General features: G+C 32.8%; 1 protein-coding gene across 7 annotated transcripts in view; it reads right to left on the bottom strand.

Moving 5' to 3' along the window:
- Positions 1-27500, bottom strand: part of LOC137654372 (kinesin-like protein KIF19) — a 162300-nt gene that overhangs the window by 128133 nt on the left and 6667 nt on the right. For all 7 annotated transcript variants that reach the window (XM_068387974.1, XM_068387979.1, XM_068387985.1 and 4 more), the window contains exon 2: positions 11432-11512. In XM_068387974.1, the coding sequence (XP_068244075.1) occupies positions 11432-11512 (81 nt within the window). The remainder of the gene's footprint in view (positions 1-11431; positions 11513-27500) is intronic.

The following is a 27500-nucleotide window of genomic DNA, read 5'->3' as shown; positions in this document are numbered from 1 at the left end:
CACGTGTGTGTGTTTACAAACAAATTTATAACAAAAAACTAAAGATCTTAGACAAAAACGGCTTGACAATCCGATAATCTTTCTTTGAACTCTTCCTATTTGGACCTAATGTCCCGTTCTCCAAAGGTAAGGAACAGATAATGAAATTTATAAGCTTTTAAATCTCTAAATTACATGACAATGATAATCTCTTTTGTCCCTTTTCTTTGTCGTAGACTGTCTTAGTGAATGAAGAATGACCTGGAGTCATGTTATTTCAAAAGGAAATGGCATATTTGCATGATATCCTAAATTCTTTTTTTTGTTTTTTCGGTTTCTCTACGCTTTACCCCATTCCCTTTTCGTGTTTAACACATTTGAATATAGTTAAACTATGCACGAAAGGCCATGAACATGTATTCCCATTTAGCATGAGTTTTCGAAAAAAAAAAAAATTCCGAATTTAAAGTCTTTGCTCTCCAGATTATCTCATTTTTATTACTTACTATTGCTGGACACTTACTTCTCTTTGATATTCCAATCTTCGAAATTTCTCTATTCATTCACCTATTCTATTTTCATATCTCCTCAAGTATTCTTTTCGCTCTATGAAAATCTGCGTGATTCTGCTTTATCAATTTGAAATTGTACCTTATTATACTCAGCCATTATTGCGAAACTTCCCGACAATGTTTGATCATCCTGGAATAATTTGACTGTTTCTAAATCAGGATCAAACCAGTTCCCTCGCGGATTACTATTCTAAGAATGACCGTCTTCCAGTGCGACCAAGGAACTGTACTTCATGTAACACAGAAGTGAAATGGCCGCGAATCTACAAGGCACTTCAGATAATTTTCCCTATTTTCGTCGACACTAAGGAATTTTCTTTACGGAGAGAAAATAAAATTACGAATATAAATCATTAGTATAATGAAAATGACAGATAAAACTGATTTGGAAACAAAAGCCAATTAAGTTTTATGAAATTCATTATATTCAATGGCATCCTTTCTTTGAGGTAATAAATTATGTAATCTTTCCTTCGTCATAAAAAGAAAATAACAAATATATGCCGTATGTCGCTCGCAAAGGGAACTTTTAAATGGAGAAAAAATGCACTGCATAACATTTGGGTTCATTGGTGTATCATAATTATACGAAGTGACGTTTACGCGCACGCCATCTACAGACACAATCAAGCAGAGATTAAATTGTGAAATAATAACGATAAGAAATAGGCAGTTGGATGACTGCAGCTATTGGTTTAAGTTAAGCTTAAAAAATACAAAGGAAAAATATAACATCATCAATAACTTTTAAGAAGCACAATAATAAAACTTTATTAGAAGCAGTTGACGGACACTGATAAGAAAAGTAAATAAATGCACCACATCAGTAATTTTTAACCAAGAAATTGCCACAAAGTCAAAATAATATTACCGGGAACTAAAGCAAATATTATCCTGACATAGAACTATTTCAACAATAATAAAAGCGTATCTGCATTTATTCCATCACAAATCAGAGAAAATGTCTGCAGTTGCAGTATCAATAAAACCTTCCTGTTTTGCACTCAACATCAGAGGGCATTAGTGATTATTTCGCTCGATTTCGGAGGTCATGTTTGCACGAACCGACTCTGCGTCTTCATCACGAAGGTCAAGAAACTGTGAAATGCCACAACAAACGTTGAAGTTTTCCAGAATTATACCTTAAACAGGACTGGTTGAGCTTTGTCATTCCCCATGCAAATATCAGAGCATTCACATGAACACAAATACACACATAGTAAATATAAAATATATATATATATATATATATATATATATATATATATATATATATATGTATAATATATATATATATATATATATATATATATATATATATATATATATACACACACATTTATACCTTTCAGAAGGTAATAACCTTTCCCGTTTTTCGCTCGTATTTCACTGGTTTCCAGTTCCATTACTTCCATCTTGAGCAACCTTATTTGACTAGAAACGTACTTTAGATAATAGGTGCTATCGAAGTTCGTGGAACATGCATTTAACACTGCACTTTGACAATAAAAATTTGGTGTTCCTGCTCGGAAGGCTAGTATTATGGCCACGAAGTGACATATCCTATTAACATACACAAACAAGAGACACGTAGACGAGATTTAAAAAAGTTCAGCGTAGACGAAAGGATGGATCACTGGTTTGGGATTTGGCCAAGTGGAAAGAGTGGAAAACGATAGGTTAGTAAAACGAATAAACGCTTCGGATTCCTTATCAGGGACGTGGGGAGGAACCCCTAAACATGTCATAATGCCCAGCATGGTCCTGACGAGTGGCTGTTCATCTATTGTTTTACAATTGAAGAATTGAAGTAGCAATGGGCATCAACTGCTGCATTTCTTCTGGTGCCATCCCTGTTTGGGAAAACTGCCAATTGATTTTTTTTTTTTTCCAAATTAGATGTTTGTGGGCTTGAAAGTCTCTTCTGCCTTGAGTACGATGGAATTATAAACTCCTAATTACAGATAAGCACTTTTTAAGTTTATAAAATCTAGAAAATCGAAACCTCAAGTTACTTCAAAACAAAGCACAATCAACGAAGAAATTGGTGTTGGACTTCAAATTCAGATTTTCGTTCCATGAAAAAAAAAGTATGCCCACGAACGTCAAGTCCAAAAAGTTTGAAATAAGCTCCACACGCAAACAAACCCAAGCTAAAAAAGGGTTACTGGATAATCACAGTTATAATTCTTTCCACCTCTTTGCGACATTTAGGCTACCAGGAATATCTATTCCCTTGCATGAATATGACAAGTTATTAAGTATAAAGCGACCCACTTGCACGCTGAGTACACATATCAATATATACCAATTATTTTGGGACAACAACGGATAAAAGGTTTAATCGTTTCTTAATCAAACAAAAAACACAATGTAAATTGTTGCAATTCATATACATAGTTGCTTTCGTGTTGCTGCTATAGCTGCTAACTTCTATTTACAATAAGTTCCAGTCAAACAATTAGTCTACAGTAAATGAACGAATCAATTGCAAAGACACGGTCATGCAGCAGTCAACATTACCTTCAACAAGGAGAAGCGTAACCTTTTTCTTTTTTTTTTGGTTGCGTGTTAAAGAGATAGACAGGAGATAAGATTACCATAAACAGTTATTACACGCGTGAAAATTACTGTAATAAATTAACTTGTAGCTAACTTTCTGTATGAAAAAAACTAAAATACGTCAACTTAAAATTTTTCATACAGAATTGTATTAAATTTTCCAAATAATTTCACACATTTAACATATACTTAGAAAAAAAAAATCACTTCCACCTGTTTAGTCAATATCACAATCCCCAGTCCACTGTATATTGGTAACAATGCACTTACATTTATAAATCTGACAATATATGGACTTACTTCAGATCCAATAGGGTATTTACATATATATTCTATATGCATTTGAGTTCTATTCTTCTAAAGTTAGAATGTTTTCATAAGGGAAAACAATTTCAAGTAGTGGGAATAATATCGTGTTTTCTGGCAAGAGGCGTTCAAATGTAGATATGTTATCAAAGGCGCCTCTAGAAATTGCATCTATGTAAATGTCGTAAAGGCGCAAAACTAAAGAAAAAAAAATTAAAAACCCTGGGTTTACCTCTTTGGGAAAAATCGTTTAATATCATTGGCTAACACTGGGAAATAGGACTATCCTACTAATGCGGATTTATCATTGGTCCTTACCAGCAGCCGAAAGAAAATAAACCTGGGAGTGGTCGAGGTTCTATATCCCTGGAGAGACAAACCCGCTCTTAGTAATAACGAAAAGGTCAGTGGAGCTGCGTTGTTTACAAAACACTAGTTTCCTTTCGACTTTTTATCTTCTACTATTTATATAATGCTTTTTTAATTTATATTTTATATAAATTTTAATGCATGCTTTTTGTATCTATTTCTTCTAACTTGATATTTAGTATAATTTCATAATCGCTATGTTTTTTATAAATGGATTTAAGAAATTCGAGTCCCATTATACAGCGCTGAGGACAGGGAGGTCAGTCAGAGGTTGGAGAGCAAAAGGCGTAGATTGCTACCATGTGGGAGCCCCTATGGGCCGAAATGACGCTGTTAAGATTAAGTAATGCCTACAGTGCAGAGTGTGAGGTGCACTGGCGGTACTGGCCCCTTTATGGAGCCTTATCCCCAAAAGATTATACAGTTATCAAATATTCCTTCTATATATTTCCCGATGACAGAGTATTGCAAATCTTTATAACTAATGGTTATTATTAGTCGATTTTCAAGTAAATCTTCTATGGCAGAGGACATACACTCTCTCTCTCTCTCTCTCTCTCTCTCTCTCTCTCTCTCTCTCTCTCTCTCTCTCTCTCTCTCTCTCTCTCTCTCTCTCTCTCTATATATATATATATATATATATATATATATATATATATATATATACTATATATATACTATATACATATATATACACACACACATATATATATATGTATATATATATACACATATATATATGTGTACATACATATGTACATAGAGAGAGAGAGAGAGAGAGAGAGAGAGAGAGAGAGAGAGAGAGAGAGAGAGAGAGAGAGAGAGATTGGCATTAACCTTTATTTGCATATACAGTATGTAAATAAATTACTCATGATTATGTACAGTAATTAGGGGACCAATAACACAAGGGGACGATAAGTATCAGTAATTATCACATACAAGGGAGACGGAAATGTACCGATATTTTGTACCGTTTGCTGTTGCTATTGATATTAGTATTGGTGTTGCAGCTGGCGATGCTCGAGGGTTTCCAGGGTGTATCGCGTGATTCAACAAATATTTACAAGGGTCGCGACGCTTGATCTCCTTCACGAACAAGTAACTCTTCTTCTTCTTCTTCTTCCTCACGAACAAGCAACGCGTCCCGAAGTAAACAGAATAAGAGTTTCACGCGTTGTTATTAATTGATGGGTTTAGATTAAATAAGAATTATGGATCTGCAACACGTTTACTTACGTAGCATCTAACTTATAAACCACTCTCTTCTACAGCTTAAAATCGCCCGAGCTTTAAATATAACGCTTAAACACCTATTGCTAATGTGTTCTCGTGCTAGTGCTTCACTATTGATTTAGTATCATGATATCTCTATAAATGATATTCAAAGCAGGCCTTGCTTGCGAGAAGGTCTTGGCAATTGGCAACATAACAAAAAGTCAAGTCTTTCCTTAAGAGTAGGTCATATTGACATGTCATGAGTAGGCTATAACGCTACAGCATGAGCCGCTCTCTTTAATGGAGTTGAGTCAATATAAGTAAAAGGTTATATCAATAAAGGGGAGGAAAGTTAGGTACATTCTAAGCATATGATATGAAAAAGATATATCAATTACCTGTAACAGAAAATAAATACGTAAAACATACAATATACCATCTTTTCATCATAATTTTGTTGAAAAGCTAATTCATAAAAACAGAAACCCAAAAACAGCATTGTGCCAAATATAAAACTTCCAAATATCATTGTGAACTACAGTGCAAGGTCTTCAATACGAAAATGATGGTGGTCAAAATTCAAAGAGATATAGGGTTCTATTACGTTTCAAAAGGTCCGCACTCACTCTCTCTCTCTCTCTCTCTCTCCATACATACATATATATGCACGCATATATAAGAGGGAATACCTTAACGTGGTCAAAGGGTTTGCGTATCACCAGGATCAGCAAAGCTGTACTAGTCAGGGCCACCCAGACTATGTTGGTTTGCTGTGAGCGATCAGACAAAAAATCTCCCACCATCACCAATGCACACTGGCCAAACCTCAGACACCAATTAGAATATGTCTAATATATATATATATATATATATATATATATATATATATATATATATATATATATATATATATATATATATATATATATATACATATATATAAATAATCACTTACCTTTTCTTAAACTTCAAGCAGTTAGTCAAAACAAGATTGCGCAATACAATAATGAACATACCTCAGCTTATGCTTCATTCATACTTCAACTGCTAGATCGTGTATGACGAACCCTTTTTAAAATAGTAAGCAACAACTAAACAGCAATGAACATCTCGCTAAATCATCTACACAATCCTCTACACTTACCATGTTGAGCAAATTTCCTCTAATTAGGATGCACTTTCCTGCTGCCTGGATATCAAGACCAGTTCTTTCCACTATCCCTTTCAACCATTCATCCTGCAATTTCTCCTCTTCCGTTCCTAAATCCTCATATCACTGGAACCAAGATCCACGCTCCTGACTGGAACCACGCAATCTTTTCACCTACCTATAGTTCGCAAATTCATTTGTTGAACTAAACTATTCTCTTTTATCCATTACAGATGTTCTCACATCACTTTTTATACCTTTTTCTTTCAATTACGTACATCATCATTATTTTCATCCGGTAAAAGCGAGTTAATTCCACATTCCCTTCATATATTGCAAAAGCGGCTTCATTACAGACTCCAAGTCCCTTACCAGTCTTTTGTGCGAGTTGCAATGCAGTATTACCAATCTTACTTTACCACGTTTGTGACTTGGCTATTCTTTCACTTAAAATTATTTGTCATATTTGCTCCAATATAAGAAGACGAATCAATAACCTCAATTTAATCACAGCCACAAAAAGATTCATGGTTCCAACTTTGCGGTTTCCTATCCATTTTTTTCGTGGAAACGCTTTCTAACTCTTTCACTCGTTTCTGCAGTTTCTCTCCATAAACTTTAAGCTACAGCTTGGCATTTCATCTTCCTTTCATTTCTGACTATAACACCTTTGCACCTTTTTATACCATATATTCACAGCACTATCAATATTACCACGAGCAGTTCCGTCAATGGCTTTTTCTAAATTTGTGAATGCCGTGAAAATGTGATTCCCTTTGAGGAGGTAAAACAAGCATGATATATATTATATATATATATATATATATATATATATATATATATATATATATATATATATATATATAATATATATATACACACATACAAACATACATGCACATGATTTATGTTATAACTACAAGCGACCAAAGTCTATATAATAAAAAATATGATACGAATTTTAGTTATTTAGAAAAATGAAGAAACTTGTCCAGATATCCAAGCGTTGTTTTAAACAACTAGTCATTATTTTTCGCAGTGCTACTAGAATAAGGTCTTATGTCAATGATTTTTTCACAGAGAGAGAGAGAGAGAGAGAGAGAGAGAGAGAGAGAGAGAGAGAGAGAGAGAACGACAGGGTATTCTAAACTTGTGTACAGGACATTTCAAAATACTCATAGTCTAGCCATGGAATCAACTTGAGACGTCACAATTCCTCCTAGAGGCTTGGGAACCATTAACATACTTTTCAATACAATTATTTGTTGAATGCTGAAAGCTTTCAGACTCTTCCCAATAGTTTGATACTTTTACTTCTTACTTACTTTTGTTCTTCAGACCATTAACTGTTTCTCATATTTGGTCAATTGACATTTGCTTTTTATTAGCTTTGCCAGTAAAAGAAAAAAAACTTGAATTTGAAAATGGGAGGAAAAGAAAGATGGGACAATGACTAGGCCTACCTACTCTCATCCACGTAAATATTCACTATCCGTAAACTGGTTTATTATGAAATTGAAATACAATTACATTTTCACCACAAGTTTGAAATACAGTATTATCTAGAGTCCAGGGCCTTTTGGAGCCCATTTAAACGTTGGCGAACTAAGCTCTCTTGTAGAGTGCAAAGACCATGCCCAAACCATCTCAATCTACCCCTTACCATGATCTCATCCACATATGGCACTCTGGTAACCTCACTTATAGTTTCACTTTTAATCCTGTCCTGCCAATTAACTCCCAATATTCTTCTGAGGGCTTTGTTCTCAAATCTAAATCTAAATCTAAACAATCTATGGATTCATTGTCATACCAAGACTCATAGCCATACAGTAACATAGATCTCACAGAACTGATATATAGCCTGACTTATATATGTGATTTCGGGCGATTTTATTTCCAAGTTTTACTTAACCAAGCCATTGCCTGAATTGCTTTTTTCAATCTTTCATTAAACACTAATTCTAAAGACAGGTTCACAATACAGTTATGAATTATCAAAACAGAAATAAGATAAGAGTAATAAGAGTAAAATAAATATGTTGAGTATTGTTACTGACTAACAAATCGAAGACATCCTCTACATATAATTGCCCCTAAGTCAATGATAAACTCGGTTTGGTTTAAAGTGCAATTACCAATATTGAAATCAGGAAAGCAATTACTCTTTACACGAAATCAATCATTGGCTTTTGTCAGATCATTTGACGAATCAACTAAGGCTCGTGAAAAAAAAGTCTTGCGTGTGAAGCAAAATGGTATTGCGAATTCGAATTTGCATGTTCTCTTAGACACATTTAAAAAAATATATAGCGACGCTGAATACTATATTGACACTGAGGTTCGTATGACTTATTAAATATATTAATTTCCAATCTCAAAATCAGAGAGTACTTTGGATGGGATTATAAATAGCTAAATTAATCACTTGGAAGTTAATTCTGCATGAGACATTGTATTTGCGTTTTCGATACCTAACTTTTCCAAAGCTTTTAACAACCTGAAGTATTTCATATCAACTTCCAAAAACTTGTTCACAATCAGTATGAAGAATCATAATTATCAACAAAAAAGGGAGTCTTTCAAAAACTCTAAAAGCTAAAAATCTTAAGATTAAATATTTTACTAAAGAATGAAACCCATTCAATTAGGACGGTTCCATGAAAATACCTTTGTAATTCTATCCAACAGAACTTGGGAGATGATTATGAATGCAGGTCATGTGAATCAGCACTGGAGGCTGGAGGGGCATTCAAGCACCCACGCATAACTAGAGGGAAGTCAAAATAAGAGAGGTTGCACAAAGGGAATAGAGGTGTATTAAGAAAATTTACCGGTATAGACTGGCATAGAAAGACCATAAACAGAGGGGAGTAGAAGGGCATGTCTGAGGCCTTTGCCCTGCAGTGGACTAGAAACGGCTGATAATGATGATGATGATGAATCTATTCCAACTGATTACGAGCTAGTCTACTATAGTAAAACTATTTAAAGACTGACATGTGTACATCCTTATTTATGTTTCCTAGATCTTCAATTAGATATGGCTGGATATGTTTACTTTAACTCAAAGCACAGAACAATGTTCATAATGATGAAAACAAAATGCTGATTTCTAATTATTAAAATGAAAATCTAAATGAAAGCATCAAAGACAAAAATGACGATAAGAACATCGGCAAACAGTGACAACTAGAGAAACGTTTTGAATAATTCGAAAATATTGCGCATTTAATATGACACTACGATATTTCCATGGCATAGGAAATACGAAATTTTTTGTCAAACCTTAAAAGTATATTAAAGGAAATGATACTATGAATCTAAGGAGCTTTGCTGGATTAAAAATGATCATGCAGCCTAAGTACCCTCTGTACTGTTCCACGATGATCAATATTGCAGGGCCGGGCTCCCATGGATACAAATGCAGTGTTCTTTTGTAAGGGTCATGTGGAACTGTTGCCAGTAGTTCCCGACGCTTTTAGACACAACACCCATCATAGATACAAAAGTTGGAGACAATCGAACTTTAGGCTTATTTCGGCTTTTCCATCTTATCTTCAAATGACCTAGTTTCTCTTATTAAAAAATATACATTTACAATTCTTGCAATTTATATTGCATATACATTATAACATATTTACATAAATAAATTTCCTAATTAACATTCACAATTGCAACTTATACTATCTATCTAAATGTTTTTAATCACAAAAGTATCGACTCGTGAATACTTTTTTAACTAAAGTTTTAAATTCTAAAAGATGACTCATGACATATATTCCCTTAGCTGTCAAATGCTAATTTATTTTAAGGGTTAAATTATTGTAATAATTATTCTTTTTTCTTTTTTTAGAGTTCTCAACGTAGATTTCTCTCACATTAATTACCTACGATTACCCTTTCTTCTCACCCTTCCCTCTATGCAAACTCACTTCTCATAACAAGTTCTATTTTGAAATATCTCACTAAGACCCTGATGTTCCAAACAACCGTCGATTTTCTGTAATAGATCATAAATTCTTTGCCTTAACGTAATAATTAAATCTTTAGTGATTTCGGAGACATCCTATTTACAACCAATTCTTCTCAAAAATTAAAATTTTTACCATTAAGGCGCCTTTGTATTCTTGTAATTTTATTCACTTCTTCAAATTTCAACCTTACTTCTACAAACTTCCTTGCATGATATTTCGTACCTACTTTTATTTCATAACATTATTCTTCCATTATTCTAAAGTCTTCTTTTCTATTCTATTTCCTTCATAGTTTACTTACATTTTACCTTTTAGGACTTAACCTTGCCATCTTTTTACGTACTATATGACATGGATTAATGTTTGGCGTTGCTACAAACACATAACTCAAAATTTAAATGCATCAAAAAAAGTAACCCTAATATTCTGTTTGAATCTTTTTTCAGGTATATGTACAGCAGATATTTCATAGCGTGTAGAGCAAGAAATTTGCGTAAACAACCTTTATGATTTCTTTCATGCACGCTTTACATTCAAATAAATCAGAGATTACGCTCAGTTTATTAGAGTCGACAATCATCTATTCAATGTTATCCGACCATCTAATATCACACTCACCTCATCTCAAAACTAACACTACAATTTAAAACCACACCGAACAAAGGATACAGATCGTAACTTCCAAACTAACATGTTTATGCAAAAGAATTGTATATATATAAACATACATACATACATACACTAAACACACACACACACACACACATACACACACATATATATATATATATATATATATATATATATATATATATATATATATATGCACATCCAAATATCTATTTATATTTACATATGTATATGTATATTACAGTTATTTATCATTATGAATAGTAATACCATTATATATATATATATATATATATATATACATATATATATATATATATATATATATATGTGTGTGTGTGTGTATGTATATATATATATATATATATATATATATATATACATATATATATATATATATGTGTGTGTGTGTGTGTGTGTGTAATGAATCAGTGAGTAAATAAATTCGTTTCCATGAATAACACGTTCAAGTCAATATATCTATGCTTAAATATGTGGAAAATAAATAAAATAATATCCTGACACGATATTAAAACCATGAACACATAAATGCATGATCATAATAAAATGAATAAATACAAATTGAAACGATAAAAGCTGAAGTTAGGGTAAAGTTATTTACTAACAGATATATGCAACAGAAAGATGAATATAAGTACAGCACTTACTTGGTTATCAATCGGTTGAGTGATTCTGTGGGATCCCTTTAACTTCTCATCGTTCTTCAGAGGCCTGATGCGGACCGCAACCTTTGCGAAAGGAATAGAAAAAAAAAATGATCAAAAATTGGAAATAAGAATATATTTTATATACTCTAGCAGGAAAAAGAGGAAAAGTTGTTAATATAATTCAAATAACTGTCTATATATATATATATATATATATATATATATATATATATATATATATATGTGTGTGTATATATATATATATGTGTGTATATATATGTATATATATATATATATATATATATATATATATATATATATATATATATATATATATATATATATATATATATACTGAGAGAGAGAGAGAGAGAGAGAGAGAGAGAGAGAGAGAGAGAGAGAGAGAGAGAGAGAGAGAGAGAGAGCGAGAGAGAGAGAGAGAGATATGCTCACACACATACCTCCAATACATTATAACATATATATATATATATATATATATACATCATATACATACACACATACATATATATATATATATATATATATATACATATATATATATATATATATATATATATATATACATATATATATATATATATACAGTATATCAAAAATATTGGATTAAGGTAACTAAACATCAACACAGAAGGTAGTAGGTTGGCCAGAGCACTAGCCACCCGTTAAGATATTACCTCTAATGTTATTGGTCCTTTGACAGTCCAGACAGTTCTACATTGAATCCCTCTCTTTAATTACGGTTCATTTTTCCTTTGCCTAAACATACATCGAATAGTCTGGCTTACTCTTTCCACATACTCTTTTGTCCACATACACCTGAAAACACTGAGTTTACCTAATAATTCTTCTTCGGTCAACGGGTAAACTACTGCACTGTAATTGTTCAGTGGATACTTTCCTCTTGGTTATGGTAAAATAGATCGTTTGCTATGGTAAGCAGCTCTTCTGGTAGAGGGCTACTCCAAAATCAAACCCATGTTCTTTAGTCTTGGGTATTGTTATAGCCTCTGTACCATCCATGGCCTTCCACTATCTTGGGTTAGAGGCCTCTTGTTTAAGGGTACACTCGGGCACACTATTCTATCTTATTTTTCTTCCTCTTGTTATTTTAAGTTTATAGTTTATATATGAAAGATGACTGGAGAGAATATTTACACAGTGAAGCAGATGACGCTGACAAAGATAAGAATTCAGGGAGTGGCTAAGGTGTAAGAATCGCTCATAGAATTATTAGTGAGATCTCTACTGGGGCAAAGAATTAGAAGTATATATCTATCAAAAAAAGAGATGGATCTATTATAACAACAGAAGATGAAGAAAAACAACGTTGGATGGAACACTTTAGTCACTTTAGTGAGGTTATGAATAGGACATACGAAGGTAATAACTTGATTGATATACCTGAAGCTGATGAAGACCTTGATTTGCCCATGAATGAATTCAATGTGTTTAAAGTCGAAGTTATCAATAAAAAACTGGATACAATAGAATAACTGCCGAGATGATATAGGCTGAAAATGAAGTGACCACCAGAATACTTATATACAATATTTTTTTCTTGTAGAATGTGGCATGAAGATGCAAAACCTGATGAATGGGAGTTCGGAGTGTTTTTGTAAAAAAAAAAAAAAAAAAAAAAAAAAAAAAAAACTGACTAATTGCAATAATTACAGAGGCATAACACCTACGTCAGTTGTTATGAAAATATATAGTACGCTTATTCTTAAGAGACTGAGAGAAAGATTGATGGAAAGCTGAGAGATGATCAAGCAGGATTTAGAAAAGGTAGAAGTTGCACTGACCAAATTTTCATTTTGAGACCTGCTATACAGCAATGCGTAGAATATAGAAATCCACATTTGATGGCATTTGTGGACTATGAAAAGGCCCTTGAACGTGTGCACATGCCAATTTTGTGGAGAGTCTTGCGTTATTATAGAATTCCTCTTAAACATATGAATTTGATTAAGTCTGTTCATGAGCATAGCAAGTGGAAATTTAATGTTAATGAAGTGTTATCAAATGAATTTTCAGTGAACAGTGGAGTAATCCATGGGAATGTGTTGTCACCTATGTTGTTTATCCTCCTCGTGGATTTTATATTGTGTAGAACAGTCAGACATGGAGGAGAAGGATTGGACTGGATTGGTGCTAGGAAATTAGCAGACCTTGAATATGCTTATGATGCTATCCTTATTAACAGAACACCACAGAATTTGAAATGCTTGCTTACCATAATACATGAAATATCACACAAGGTTGGGCTCAAAATAAATAGAAGAAAGACAGAGATGACGAGAACGGAGTATGCAATGGAAAATGAAATATCAATGGAAGGAGAAAAGATTAATGAGGTAGAATCATTTAAATATATAGGAACTATGATCTTCAATACAGGGTCCTTAGAATTAGAGTTTGGTGAAGGATTGAAAAAAGCAAATCAGATAATGGCTAGGTTAAGTAGAATTTGGAAATCAAATCGCCTCTAATTACATATAAAAATCAGACTAAACATCAGTTAAGTGAGATCGGTGTTACTATATGAACACGAGTCATGGTATGACAATGAAACAATATCCAATAGATTTAATAGATTTGAGAACGAAGCCCAGAGAAGAATATTTAGATTACGGGTTTAAAAATGAAACTACAGTATAAGAGAGATTACTCGAGTGCCATATGTGGATGAGATCATGGTGAGTGGTTGATGGAGGTGGTTTGGATAAGCTCTTTGCACTTCCCAAGAGAGACAAGTTCACCAAACGTTCAGCTGGGCTCCACAGGGCACTAAAAGAGGTGGAAGGTCCAGGTCTACATGGCTGAAGACTATGAAGCGTGAAGTAGGAGATGATGAATGACGAAGTACTGAATTAAAAGCTGAAGATAGAGACGACTGGCGAAATCTAACCGAACCCCTTTGCGTCAATAGGGGTAAGAGGAGATGATGATGATGAAATATATAATTTAATGTTGTTAATGTCCTTTAAATATTCTATTTTGATTGTTCATTACTTCTTTTGTACTGTAATTTATTCATTTCCAACTTTTTCCTTTTCTCACTGGGCTATTTTACCTGTTGGAGCCCTTGGGGTTTATAGCATTTTGCTTTTCCAGCTAGGGTTGTAGCTTGGCTTGTAATAATAATAATAATAATAACTTTAGTTCTTTTTATTCTTATAGAGAGACTTGAATCTAGGTAAAAGCTTTACACTTACAACGTTAAATAAGTTATGTACTTATGAAAGACCAATTGCAGTGTTTACCAAAGTATATCCAATAATAGATCAAAGTATATGAAATGGTACTAACAAGCAGACAAATTATTTCGAAAGGAAATATACAATACTTTTAGCTAAATGAATTCTTCAAAAAGACTGTCTATGCTACGCAGAATGCTAAGCATAACACAAAAATATGAGAATACTTCTCCGATAACAAACACTCCATGGAAGAGTAATACATATTAAATTACCAGGGTAATAACAACAACAGTACATACATGTTCCTAATTTGGTTGCAATACACATTGTTTATGGTCTGGGTGAAAGCGCCATTCATACTTCCATCCTTGACTACATCTAGTTTTCCTAGAAACCTATAAGACTAAATTACGACTGTCCTTCAATAAATACCATAATTCACATAAGAAAGAGACAAGCTGCAACCGCACACATTTCCAACAATTTTTAGGGTACTAAAGTAACATACCATTCAATTTATACATAGCTACATTAAACATAATGTATATATAAATATAATCATATATAAATTTACACACACACGTATATATATATATATATATATATATATATATATATATATATATATATATATATATATATATATATACATATTCATATATAATCGATTCTTATATTTCTCTGTCATCTTTTCATCTATTTACCTTTCTCATCTCTAAGTATTCACTTTGCAACAACCAAAACGATACAAAATAGCTGGCTACTGCAGACATAACAGCCTAGATTCAGATTGACATTTTCAAGAAACAGAACAGATAATACCATGAAAAAACAATGACTGCTCCCCTGGTTCCTGAGCCTCCTCCATATTGTATCTTTTTTTTTTTCCTTAAACTTCTTAAACACTTACGTTATATAAATTCCCTTCTCAAATCCTTTACCTTGATAAATCGGGCAATAATATGCCTATGATTCTGACAGAAGATTTATCCTTGGACAAAGGAACACTGTGATAATCCACTCCTATGGAACCTTCAACTCATTCATGCATATGTTCTCATACACACACATATATATATATATATATATATATATATATATATATATATATATATATATATATATATATACATATATATATATATATATATATATATATATATATATATATATACACATAAATTATAGCATCCCCTCCTACGTCTATTTACGCAAGAGGGCCTCAGTTAAATTACGCCAACCGTCTATATCTTGAGCTTTTAATTCAATACTTCTCCATTCATCATCTCCTACTTTACGCTTCATAGTCATCAGCCATGTCTTCCAAATCTTCTAGTGCCTTGTGGAACCCAGCTGAACGTTTGGTAAACTACTAATCTCTCGTAAGAAGTGCGAAGAGCACGCCTAAACCATCTCCTTCTATCCATCATCATGATCTTATCCACATATGACACTCGAGTAATCTCTCTTACAGTTTCATTTCTAATACAGTCCTGCCATTTAACTTCCAATATCCTTCTGAGAGCTTTGTTGTCAAATCTACTATATCTATTGGAGATTGTTTCATTGTCATACTCGTGTCCATATAGTAACACCGATCTCACTAAACTGATGTATAATCTGCTTTTTTATATAATTTCAGTGATTTGATTTCCAAATTTTACTTAACCTAGCCATTATCTGATTTGCTTTTTTCAAGCTCTCACTAAACTAACTATAAAGACCCTGTATTAGAGATCATAGTTCCTAAATATCTAATTGATTCTACCTCATTAATCTTTTCTTGTTCCAATGATATTTCATCTTCCATTCCATACTCCTTTCTCGTCATCTCTTTCTTTTATTTATCATGGATTCTGGTAAGCAAGCATTCAAATCCTGTGGAGTTCTGCTAATAAGGACAGCATCATCAGCATATTAAACGTCTGTGAATTCCCCATCACCAATTCAGTCCAATCCTTTTCCACCGTCTCCGACTGTTCTAAGTATTACAAAATCCATGATGAGAATAAACAACATACGTGACTACACATTCCTTTGGAGTACCCCGCTCTTCACTGGAAATTCGTTTGATAGGACTCCATTAACATTAACGTACATGTATGAATAGACTTAATCAAATTTACGTATTTAAGAGGAATTCCATAATAACGTAGAAATCTCCACAAAATTGGCCGGTGCATACTATCAAAGTTTTTTTCATAGTCCACAAATGCCATCAAAAATTGATTTCTATATTACCACATGTTTCAAAATGAAAATTTGGTCAGTACAAATTTTACCTTATCTAAATCCTGCTTGTTCATCTCTTAGCTTTTCATCAATCTTTCTCTCCAGTCTCTGTAAAATAAGCATACTATATACTTTCATGACAATCTTGTAAGTATTCTGGGAGTTATTTCCTTTTCGGCCAATATCATCTCAGTAGTTGTTCCATCGTATCCAAGGGCTTTCCATCTCTTTAGTTTATTATAAGATAGCTTCGACTTCAATCACACTGAATTCATTCAAGGGCACATCAAGGTCTTCCTCAGTTTCAGGTATATCGATCAGATTGTTCCCTTCATATCTCCTATTCATGACCTCACTAAAGTGTTCCATCCAACGTTAGCTTTCTTCATCTTCTGTTGTTATAACAGACCCCTCTCTCTTTTTAATGGGTATATGCTTCTTCTTCTTTACCCCAGTAGAGATTTCATTAATATTTATATGAGCAATTCTTACACCATAGCCACTCCCTGGATTCGTAGCTTTGTCAGCTTCATCTGCTTTCCTGTCTAAATATTCTCTCCGGCCATTCCTGGTATGTATATGTATGTGTATATATATATATATATATATATATATATATATATATATATATATATATACATAATACCCTTTAATAATTAGTTCTATTTGCAAATAACTTAAACTTGAAATATAAAATAAAAAGTAAGAGCCTCTACCAGCCAAGACTGGACATTAACCTTCAGGGTTGGATCCACTGCTAACCTGGACTCGTTCCTTAAGTCAATGTCATTTCTAAATTTAACCCAAAACGATCAGGTTCGAACTCAATCTGAAGCTAAAACACCTATCATATCTAGTTTCGTTTGGGGGTAATTAGTCTAATTCCCAAAAGTAATTTAAGTTCGATATAAAAGGACATTTTGGCATATCTGGATGTTCAATGAAATCAAAGTTAGGCGTGCATCGCGGAAAACCCAATGAATAAAATTTCATATATATATATATATATATATATATATATATATATATATATATATATATATATACGTGTATCTGTGTGTGCATATAAACAGAGAGAGAGAGAGAGAGAGAGAGAGAGAGAGAGAGAGAGAGAGAGAGAGAGAGAGAGAGAGAGAGAGAGAGAGCACTGCATCCAGTATGACGCAAAAGATATCAACGATACGTACTAAATTGAAAAGATGAAGCAAGTCTGTCCCTTAAGTCTTTCAATAAAGTTTGTTCGGGTATACATAATGTTCTGTCTTCCTAGTGGATAATTCTCCAGATAATCAGAATCACAAGGCTTCGTCCACCTTTGCAATAATCTTCAATGCACCATTCTATCGTAAGTCTATGACCCTTTAAAAACTGATGCATTCATTGTAAAGCTTAGTCATATCCAAACAATACAGTTTTTGGTTCTGGTAGAGTAAGCCGTTTGCAGCAAGCTTTCCTAATAATTTTTGGGTAAGTCACCATGCGCGAGATTTGGCATGTCCAATGATGTAATCGAAACTGAATCACTGGTGGAGTCGATTTTCTATAAAACAAGATACACTTCTTCAGCTAAAATCCAACCGACCTTTTACATGTCAACAACAGTGTATGGATAAAATAATCTGGAGAAAATCTTTCTAATTACTAATTCAATTCTTGATAATTTCAAAAAGTTATTGTCCATTGATTCGACGTGGAGTAATTTTTCGAAGAACATATAAATTTATGAAGTTTTAATGACATTTGTTGTTTAATTAACCTTAAGGAAAATGTATTAAGAATATTTTCCTGATTTTTTAAAGGCAAACACACCTTCCTTGAAAGGTAAATCTTTTGAATAAATTACAATATGAAACAAATCCTGCATAGATCGTGCAACGAAACAAGCTTTTAGTAGGAATAAAAAAATAATGGTGTTTTAAATTCTGTATGTTAGGCAAGAGTTTAATCAAAGGTACTAACATGAGCTTCGTTTAAACACAGATGTACCTGGTAGTGTCAAATAGCAGCCCATGCCCCCCCCCCAAAAAAAAAAGCAGCAGCCCATGTCAAAAAGAAAAAAAAAGAAAAAAAATTCTATGAATAATTTTTCATGATGTCTATATTTTGTGGAAAAAAGAACCAAGAGACAACTATCATTTCAACTTTATGTACTGAAGATTTACAACACAATTCCAAACGGAGTAAAGGTAATTAGATCCGAGCCAAGGTTAAATGTTTTCAAATAGTACCAAGAGAAAATAAAGGTGTTATGACACTTATATTATTCAAAGAAAAATAAATTTTCTAATTGATACTAGCGAGCAACCTATCTTTGTTGTGATAAACACTCGAACTGATGATAAGACAGAGCACAATGAATGTTTTAAAAGTAATTGCAAGCCATTAGGAAGAAAATCAATTTGCATTGTTCGGATTAGCTGTCAAGAACACTCTGACAGTGGCACCGAATCGGTAATACTTTTGGAGAAAGTTTCTCCTTCTTAGTTATTATTTGGGCTTGGTATTGTAAATCAATAAACAATAAAATAAAAAAAAAATCCGTCGATATATGTTAGTGAAAATATGAACAAAATTAGTTCTTTCATCTTTTTTTTTTCAAAGGAACCTATAAATATCACCAGAAATGCTGTAAATAAATGTATTGATGCGAGCAGCAGCCAACTGGAAGACAGCAAATATAAAAGCGTCGTGTTAAAGAACAATAAATTTGAGCATGTGAGCGTCACAATGTGAACCCAACCGGTATTTCAAAAACTTTACTAATTCAGCTTCAATAAAAACGTACGCGAATAATTCTTTAGGTGTCACGAATGTGAAGACAATTCAGCTTGAAGTGAACTTGCTCAGAATATGCGAATTGGTATGTCACGTAAGTAATTATGAATTATGTACTTGCCTTTTACTAGGATTAAAATAACAGGTGTAACTTCGCTAGCAACGCTGAACATTATAATTAATATGAATTGATTGGTAATGATTTACCATCACATATTGTACTAATTTATCGGTTTTTAAACTTTATTTCCGTCACTTTTTTAAGAGGTTAATAACTAAACATTATTTTGTACATTGTTGCTGGTTTTGTAAATGATGCCAAACATTATACTGAGGTCCTAATAAAACTTAAACACCTACAATCAATGATAAAATTAACAGCATCCAACTCTTTAATGCCTCATTAACTTTAGCGTTCTACATGAGAATTCCTGAAAAATGTTCTCTTTTGAAATAAGATGCGTCCTTAAGGTAATTTTTAAACCAACCATTCTAACTGTCTAAAATCTACGTGTATTGTGTCTGCGTCTGATTACTATATGGGAGGAATGGAATGTAATATAGGATTTAAACTTAATGCCAAACACTGAAACGGAGGGGACTGATCGCCTGTTTTGATAATCTATAATTGAAATTTAATTCTTCTCTCCAGTTCCAATCTATTTATTATTTGCTTCGATAATAGAAAAAAAAAAACCATCAACGGTTCATAATTTTTCAGCTAATTATCCTTCAGCAATGTATTTATTATAAATGAATCAAGCATTTATACACTTTTATACAAGAAATTACCTAGTAATGTTTGGGCTTAGTCTGTATGCTGCACATTCTATTGCTATATAATTTCATAATAAAAATGAAACGAGTAGACTCAATGGTTTTATACTGTCCTTTCTAATTTTTTCTTCTATTGAATATATTGCCCCTTTTCCTCTCCAATGCACTCGGTGACACACCATACTCCCTTCAGTAAATCAACAAACATACCTTCTAACTATCATCCTTTACATTGAAACTCCTGAAATCTCTTTGAATATTTCATGAATTACAAAAAGAGTCAGCTGATATGACTAATGAACTAAAAATCCTACCTTGAGGATCTGTTAGCCTAACTTCTCTGTTGTAGGTTATTCTCATCTCTTTCAACAAACCCTATTCTAGGCTCTTTTTAAGACGGTTTAGCCCTATATCTCTTAATAGATGTCATCAACTATATCTTCTACTCACTTTACAATTTTCTCATTAAGATTTTGCATTTCACTTCATCCGAGATCTTTTCCTGTCAACATTCAGCTATATTCATGCTTTTGCATGGAGAGAGAGAGAGAGAGAGAGAGAGAGAGAGAGAGAGAGAGAGAGAGAGAGAGAGAGAGAGAGAGAGAGAGAGAGATAAAATACTAATAACCAGGTTAACGACCTATGTAACACTTTGTCTCAGAGAGATTACTATTTTGTTGTGTATAATATCATCATACCTATGACAAGAAAATTATTTAACACACATACACACACACACACACACACATATATATATATATATATATATATATATATATATATATATATATATATATATATATACCTGCATAGGGGTTAACCATCTAGTTTTCAGTTAATTTTTTACTAAACTAACATTAATCTCTTCTCTTCCTGGCCACAACCTCCCACAACCGATTAGTTGTCTGGTACATAATTCAATGACTTGGTCAGCAACTGTACTAGGATATTTACCGATAGATACCTAAGTGTTATGTTTCGTTCATGATTTGAACCTAAGACCTTTATCTGGTGAAGTTAAAGTACCTTTTCATTGAATAAGAGTCGCGATTTTAATATTTATACACACAAATACACACATATATATATACATATATATATATAGATAGATAGATATATACACACATATGTAACTGGTATGGGCTAAATATTACTGTTTACCTTTATTCATACTGGCGCTAAGGTTTAAATCGTTGGCGGCCGGAAGTACTTATCATAAAAGAAATGTGTGGCAGATTTAATGAAACATTAAAAGGTATTTCTTTCTTATTTGAAAAATATAAAAATTTCGAGTGTTATTGAAATTATCACGCACACACAAGAGTAACTATTATATATATATATATATATATATATACAGTATATATATAAATTTTATATATATATATATATATATACGTGTAGTGTATGATAGTGAAAACACTTGTTATTTAGGGGTATTTTATACAAGTGCATTATTTGGATGAAGCCAAAGGGAACGTATATCAAAATGTTTGATGGGATAAGTTAAATTTTGCAAGGCCAAAGGTACTTTATTGGAAACAGCCTAATATGGATATTGAGAAACTAGGAATAAATTAGAAACTTCAAATACAAGAGAAAAATTAAATGGATAAACAACAAAGTTAAATAAACATGAAAATAATACACTGTACTGTATGAAACGACTAAAAAAACTTTCTTCAAGGATGAATCTATGAAGTAACAGAAGTAACAAAACTTCTAAAATACTGTGTTGTATTGAATTGCAAATGAAAAAAGAATGTTAGAATTAACCTTGTATATGTGATAAAAGGTATAGTTTGGGAAGATTTGGGCGCAAAGAATGTTACGAATTATTGAACATTTTATACAGCATGCATAATGAGCTAATTGAACGATGAACCCAGACAATGATACTGATATCAAGGATAAGGAACTTATTTAAAATCGTTTTCCAAAACAATTCAAGGCGAGTCAGATGATCAAGACAACAAAGGTGATTTTTTTTTCCAAAACATGGCATAAGAGGAAAGTAAAGCATTACCTCCAGATAGACAGATCTCCAAAAATCAGGAAAGATTCTCAAAGTTCACCAATGTTTTTTGTTATAGAAGAAGAGATGAACCCGAGAAGTTTCTCAAGCCCGATGTTGACACCTTGAATTTTGAATAAGTTGCATTTAGTTAAAATTATCTTGGGAAAAATCGGGTAAAGGGGACTCAATGCCCTAGACCAATTAACGATTATGCTTCGTGTTGGATAAGGATGATTGTAATTGTAGGCATAAATCTTATTCCGATAAGTGAGTTTGATAATAAAGAAAAAACATATGAAACCAATAGAAGTGCGAAAAAAATTGGTCAATGTAAACACACCAAAGTACAATAAACTCAATAATACAGATTATTATTATCATTATTATTATTACTAGCTAAGCTACAACCCTAGTAAGAATAGTAGGATGCTATAAGCCCCTGGGCTCCAAAAGGGAAAATAGCCCAGTGAGGAAAGGAAATAAGAAAACAAATAGAATACTTTAGTTTGTCCGAGTGTACCCTCAAGAAAGAGAACTCTAACTCAAGACAGTGAAAGACCAAGGTACAAAGACTATGGCACTACTCTAAACTAGAGAACAATCATTTGATTTTGAAGTGTCTCTCTCCTGGAAGAGCTGCTTACCACAGCTAAAGTGTCTTTTCGACCCTTACCAAGTGGAAAATAACTTCTGAACAATTACAGTGCAGTAGTTAACCCCTTGAGTGAAGAAGAATTTTTTAGTTTGAGCAAGTACTTCCAAAAAAATAAATGCAGAATCAACATAAGAATAAAAAGAACAAATGGACCATTCAAAAAAAGAAGAATATGAATCTCAGAACGAAAATGGAATATTAAATTCAAAATAAATGAAAAAAAAAATATCAAAATACAAGAGCAAATGGAGAGATGATGTGCGAGTAGAATGCAGTTAAGGATTGTTAGACTAGATATTTGTTTAAGATTTGTTAGATGTGGAAAATAGAAGACATATACTATAGATTAACAAAATAACTATGGAGGTGGTTAGTTTAAACTAAAGATAGTATGTGAAATTGACAGTCGAGGATGTAAGGAGAGCAATTAATAGATTGAAAGTGTGATCTACTAGCTGGTCATGGTGTGTAAGGTATGTTTGAACAAGGAAAAGATTTCCATAGACTGCGTATGCAGAACAATTGTTCCTTATAGGGGTAAAGGTGTAAGGCTGACTGTAAGAATAATTGGGGAAGAACATTATTTAGTAGGCCAGGGAAGGGATGTGATATGATTTTGATTGAAATAGTAATATAGATATAAGAATGATCAATAGTGGAAATGCAGTGATAACTTCGATAAGACAAATAGAGTCCAGAATGATTATTTTTTTATGAAAAAACCCGATGTACTAGCTTTGAGAGTACAGTATATCAAAGAGTGAATGTCATATCTATATAGCTATAAATTCTTTATGATAGATTTAATCGTGATCCCATGCAGAAGAAATTTCAGTGTCAAGTCTATTTTTACAGTACACTAGTCTTTTTCCAATCTACGATTCTGAGGTATACTTCATCCCCAACATCTTTCAGATCTTTGATTATTGCATCATAGCATTTTTTAGATCCATGCACGTCATGTACATTTTTTCCTTTTCTTTTCAAATTCTGGTATAACTATTCCATAACAAATAGGGAATCGATACACATTTTTCATTGTCAAAAACTAAGTTGATTATTCCTTCCATTCTCCTGGCATCTTACTTTCTTTTTAATCAAAATCCTACCGTATAGCCTACTTGCCTTGGTAAATTAGGTAACGTTATTTTCCATAACTGCAAAGTGGTAAAGGCAAGGCTTATTTCTCAGGCCTCTTCCTTTCAAACATATTCCTGTTCCAGATACAACTCGCAACCCCCATATTCAGTCCTTCAATCACACTATTCACCTACGGAACGCCTACCTCATTTGTAATCATCTATATCTGGTTTCTTTACATTATTCCACTTCTTCATTAACCTTTTTACGTTTTCATCAGTCACTACCCATTGGGATTATAATCATCACACTGACCCTTTCAACTCTTCAGTCCTTTAGGTTAGCTTCTGCTAAGAGACGATGATAAAAGGAACACTGGTTCCGCTTCTAATGTCAGTTAATTCTTTCGCGGTAAACAACACACTTTTAAAACTGCGTTTTTTACTCCTTTCTTTCAAGGGATATGATATTTTAGTATTTTATTATTGAATTATGTCTATAATTAAGGAATGAAAATGAAGTTATCTCACCTTGTAAAAAAATGCCATAATTTCATTGAAACAAGATTTGTAAGAGAAGCATGGACTAACTGCTATTCTTTATTGGCCACATATACATTACCGTTCAATCTTTATTAGCTCGAATATTAACTTTTCTATAAAAACCATCATGAAGATGAATGCCCCTGAGACTTGTCAGGATAATAAAATTTTAGACTGCGCGATTAGCAGATGAGAATAGCAGTATCATGATAGCAGGCGGTTAGATTAACAGCAGAGAGCAGTCACGGCACGATCATTATTATGGCTGGTTCTTGCTAACCCCCGTGACAGGCAAGGCCACGACCAAACAGCCCAACAGCCTTTCTCGTCATGGTAACCACGATACATACAAAGCACACGTGGAGCTGAGTGCTGTTTTAAAAGGGCCTTTCATCTATCAGCTAAGCCCAGGGTTATGTATCAAGGATGTTATTATTATTACTATCTAAGCTACAACCCTGATTGGAAAAGGAGAATGCTATAAGCTCAAGGGCTCCAACAGGGAAAATATCCCAGTGAAGAAATGAAATAAGGAAATAAATAAACTAAAAGAGAAGTAATGAAAAATCTAAATAACATATTTTAAGAACATTAAAATAGATCTTTCACATATAAACTATAAAAAGAGACTTACGTCAGTTTGTTCAACATAAAAACATTCGTTGTATGTTTGAACTTTTAAAGTTACTCCGGAAAACAGGATATAGGTAATTTACGCGACAAAAGAGACATTCATAAAGGACGCGACGCAGCCTTGAAATGAAATCGAAAAAGTTATCTTAGTTGCGAAGCCTAACGCTAGTTGAGGAGAAATTAAAATGTTCTATATTTCGGTAGAAATTGTGAGTTTCCGAATTAAATTTTGCCCTCTTTATGGATAATGATAGATAAAGGAAAAAAGTTGGGCCAAAGACAATCAGAAAAAAAAAAAAAAAAACACTCAAAAGTTACCTCGATAGGAGACGATAACTAGAGCAATCAGAGATTTCTGACTTCCGCCAAAGGTTAATGGAGTCGTCTATGGCTTAAGATCTATTTCTGGTGGAAATTTAGTCAAAATCCGTCATTTTGTTTTAGCGTTATCTTTAAAATGGTGAAAAATATAAATCTCGATCCTGATCATTTCCAAATTTAATGGGGTCGTCCATGACCTAAGATCTATCTGTGGTGAAAATTTTGTCAAAATCTGTCGAGTAGTTATGAAGTAATCCTGTCCAAAGACACACAGACAAATAAATAAATAAACCGACTTGAAAACATAACCTCCTTGGCATAAGTAATTATTTCTAGAATGAGATCATAACATTAATGAAATGTGGGAATCAATATAGATTTTGTGATTATACTGAAAAATTGGGATAATGATACTGGAACTTCACTCTCAAGATCAATGTCATTCACGATAGTGCCCAATCACTCTTTTCACACACGTAATGCTGGAATGTCATAAGTTGATGTTTGTTTACTGAAAAGAATACTCATAAAATCAGTCAGTGCACAATTAATATATAATTGATAACTTAAATTGTCGAATAAAATTTGTTCATAAGAAACTTGGTATTTCTGTCTATTACTATTTCTATGTAAGTAATCAATTGTTCTTCTCTCAAGGATTTCACATGCCAAATGTTCAGGATACATAGTGTCAACTCCTTAGCATCCACTTTATCTTTACATAAATTTCCCTACACGAAAATTTACTGACGGTCACAAAAAACAACGGTTATTTCTCGCCTGCTACATCAGTAATAGGAATTTACTATAAATTTCCATCCCTTCTACTAACCAACCAAACTCATTTCTTTTTTAAAAGTTAAAGTATTCTAACCATTGCTCAGACAATCTCCCCTATAGCAGTACCAGATGATTTAAGAACTTTTAAATGAATCCATCATACCTTTTATTTGATCATTTTAGCATTCCGTTTTAATGGAAACGGATTGTTCTTTCTAGTACTAAACTCTACCTTTCTTGTGTGGGATATATCTTTTCATATCCAATTGATCTTTTATTCGTAAAGAAAAATAACTATAGGTACTGGTCCTCAGGAAACTAAACCAATTCTTTGTAAATTTTAAATCAATGTGATATACATATTAGACAGGAAATCAAAACCCTAAAGGTCACGGTTAACAAAACAACAGCCGTCCAAATGGTAGCATCTGAGCTATTTTTTTTTCTTACACAAGTCAGTAGGAGATTTGGTTAAAGTTTACTTACGTTACGTAACTTACAAAGAAGAAGGTTGCACACAGCTTAATATGACTTTAACCTCCGTTGAGACAAGTCACTATAGCTAAAACATTCTATTACAGAAACAAATTAAAACAAGATAAAATATGAATATCAATAAATAAATATAACCATAGAATTTTTTTCACCGTCGAAAGACGTCAATAACTACAGGAGACATAACCATAGTTAGATCTATGCAGATCAATATTTACTGATTCATCAGTACTTTCCCTATACTCAGGCACGATAACACGAAAGAGGTTTGCGAATATTAAAAGTGGAAGTCATAATATTAGGTATAAGATCAGAACGAGACCAGTCTCTAAAGAGGCTGATTTTTAAGCTTCCAAAATAAAAATACTGACAGCTGGTAAATGTTCTACATTTAATAAAGAAGTGGTCTGAAGAAAATTAAAAACATCAACTTCAGTAAGTTAAAGAAATGTTGAATCACCGAGAAGAGAGAGAGAGAGAGAGAGAGAGAGAGAGAGAGAGAGAGAGAGAGAGAGAGAGAGAGAGAGAGAGAGAGAGA

Source organism: Palaemon carinicauda, chromosome 1 (assembly GCF_036898095.1).
Source record: "Palaemon carinicauda isolate YSFRI2023 chromosome 1, ASM3689809v2, whole genome shotgun sequence".
In the NCBI taxonomy this organism is placed as follows: domain Eukaryota; kingdom Metazoa; phylum Arthropoda; class Malacostraca; order Decapoda; family Palaemonidae; genus Palaemon; species Palaemon carinicauda.
The sequence above is the reverse complement of the archived record's forward strand: the minus strand, read 5'-3'. Positions and strand labels throughout refer to the sequence as shown.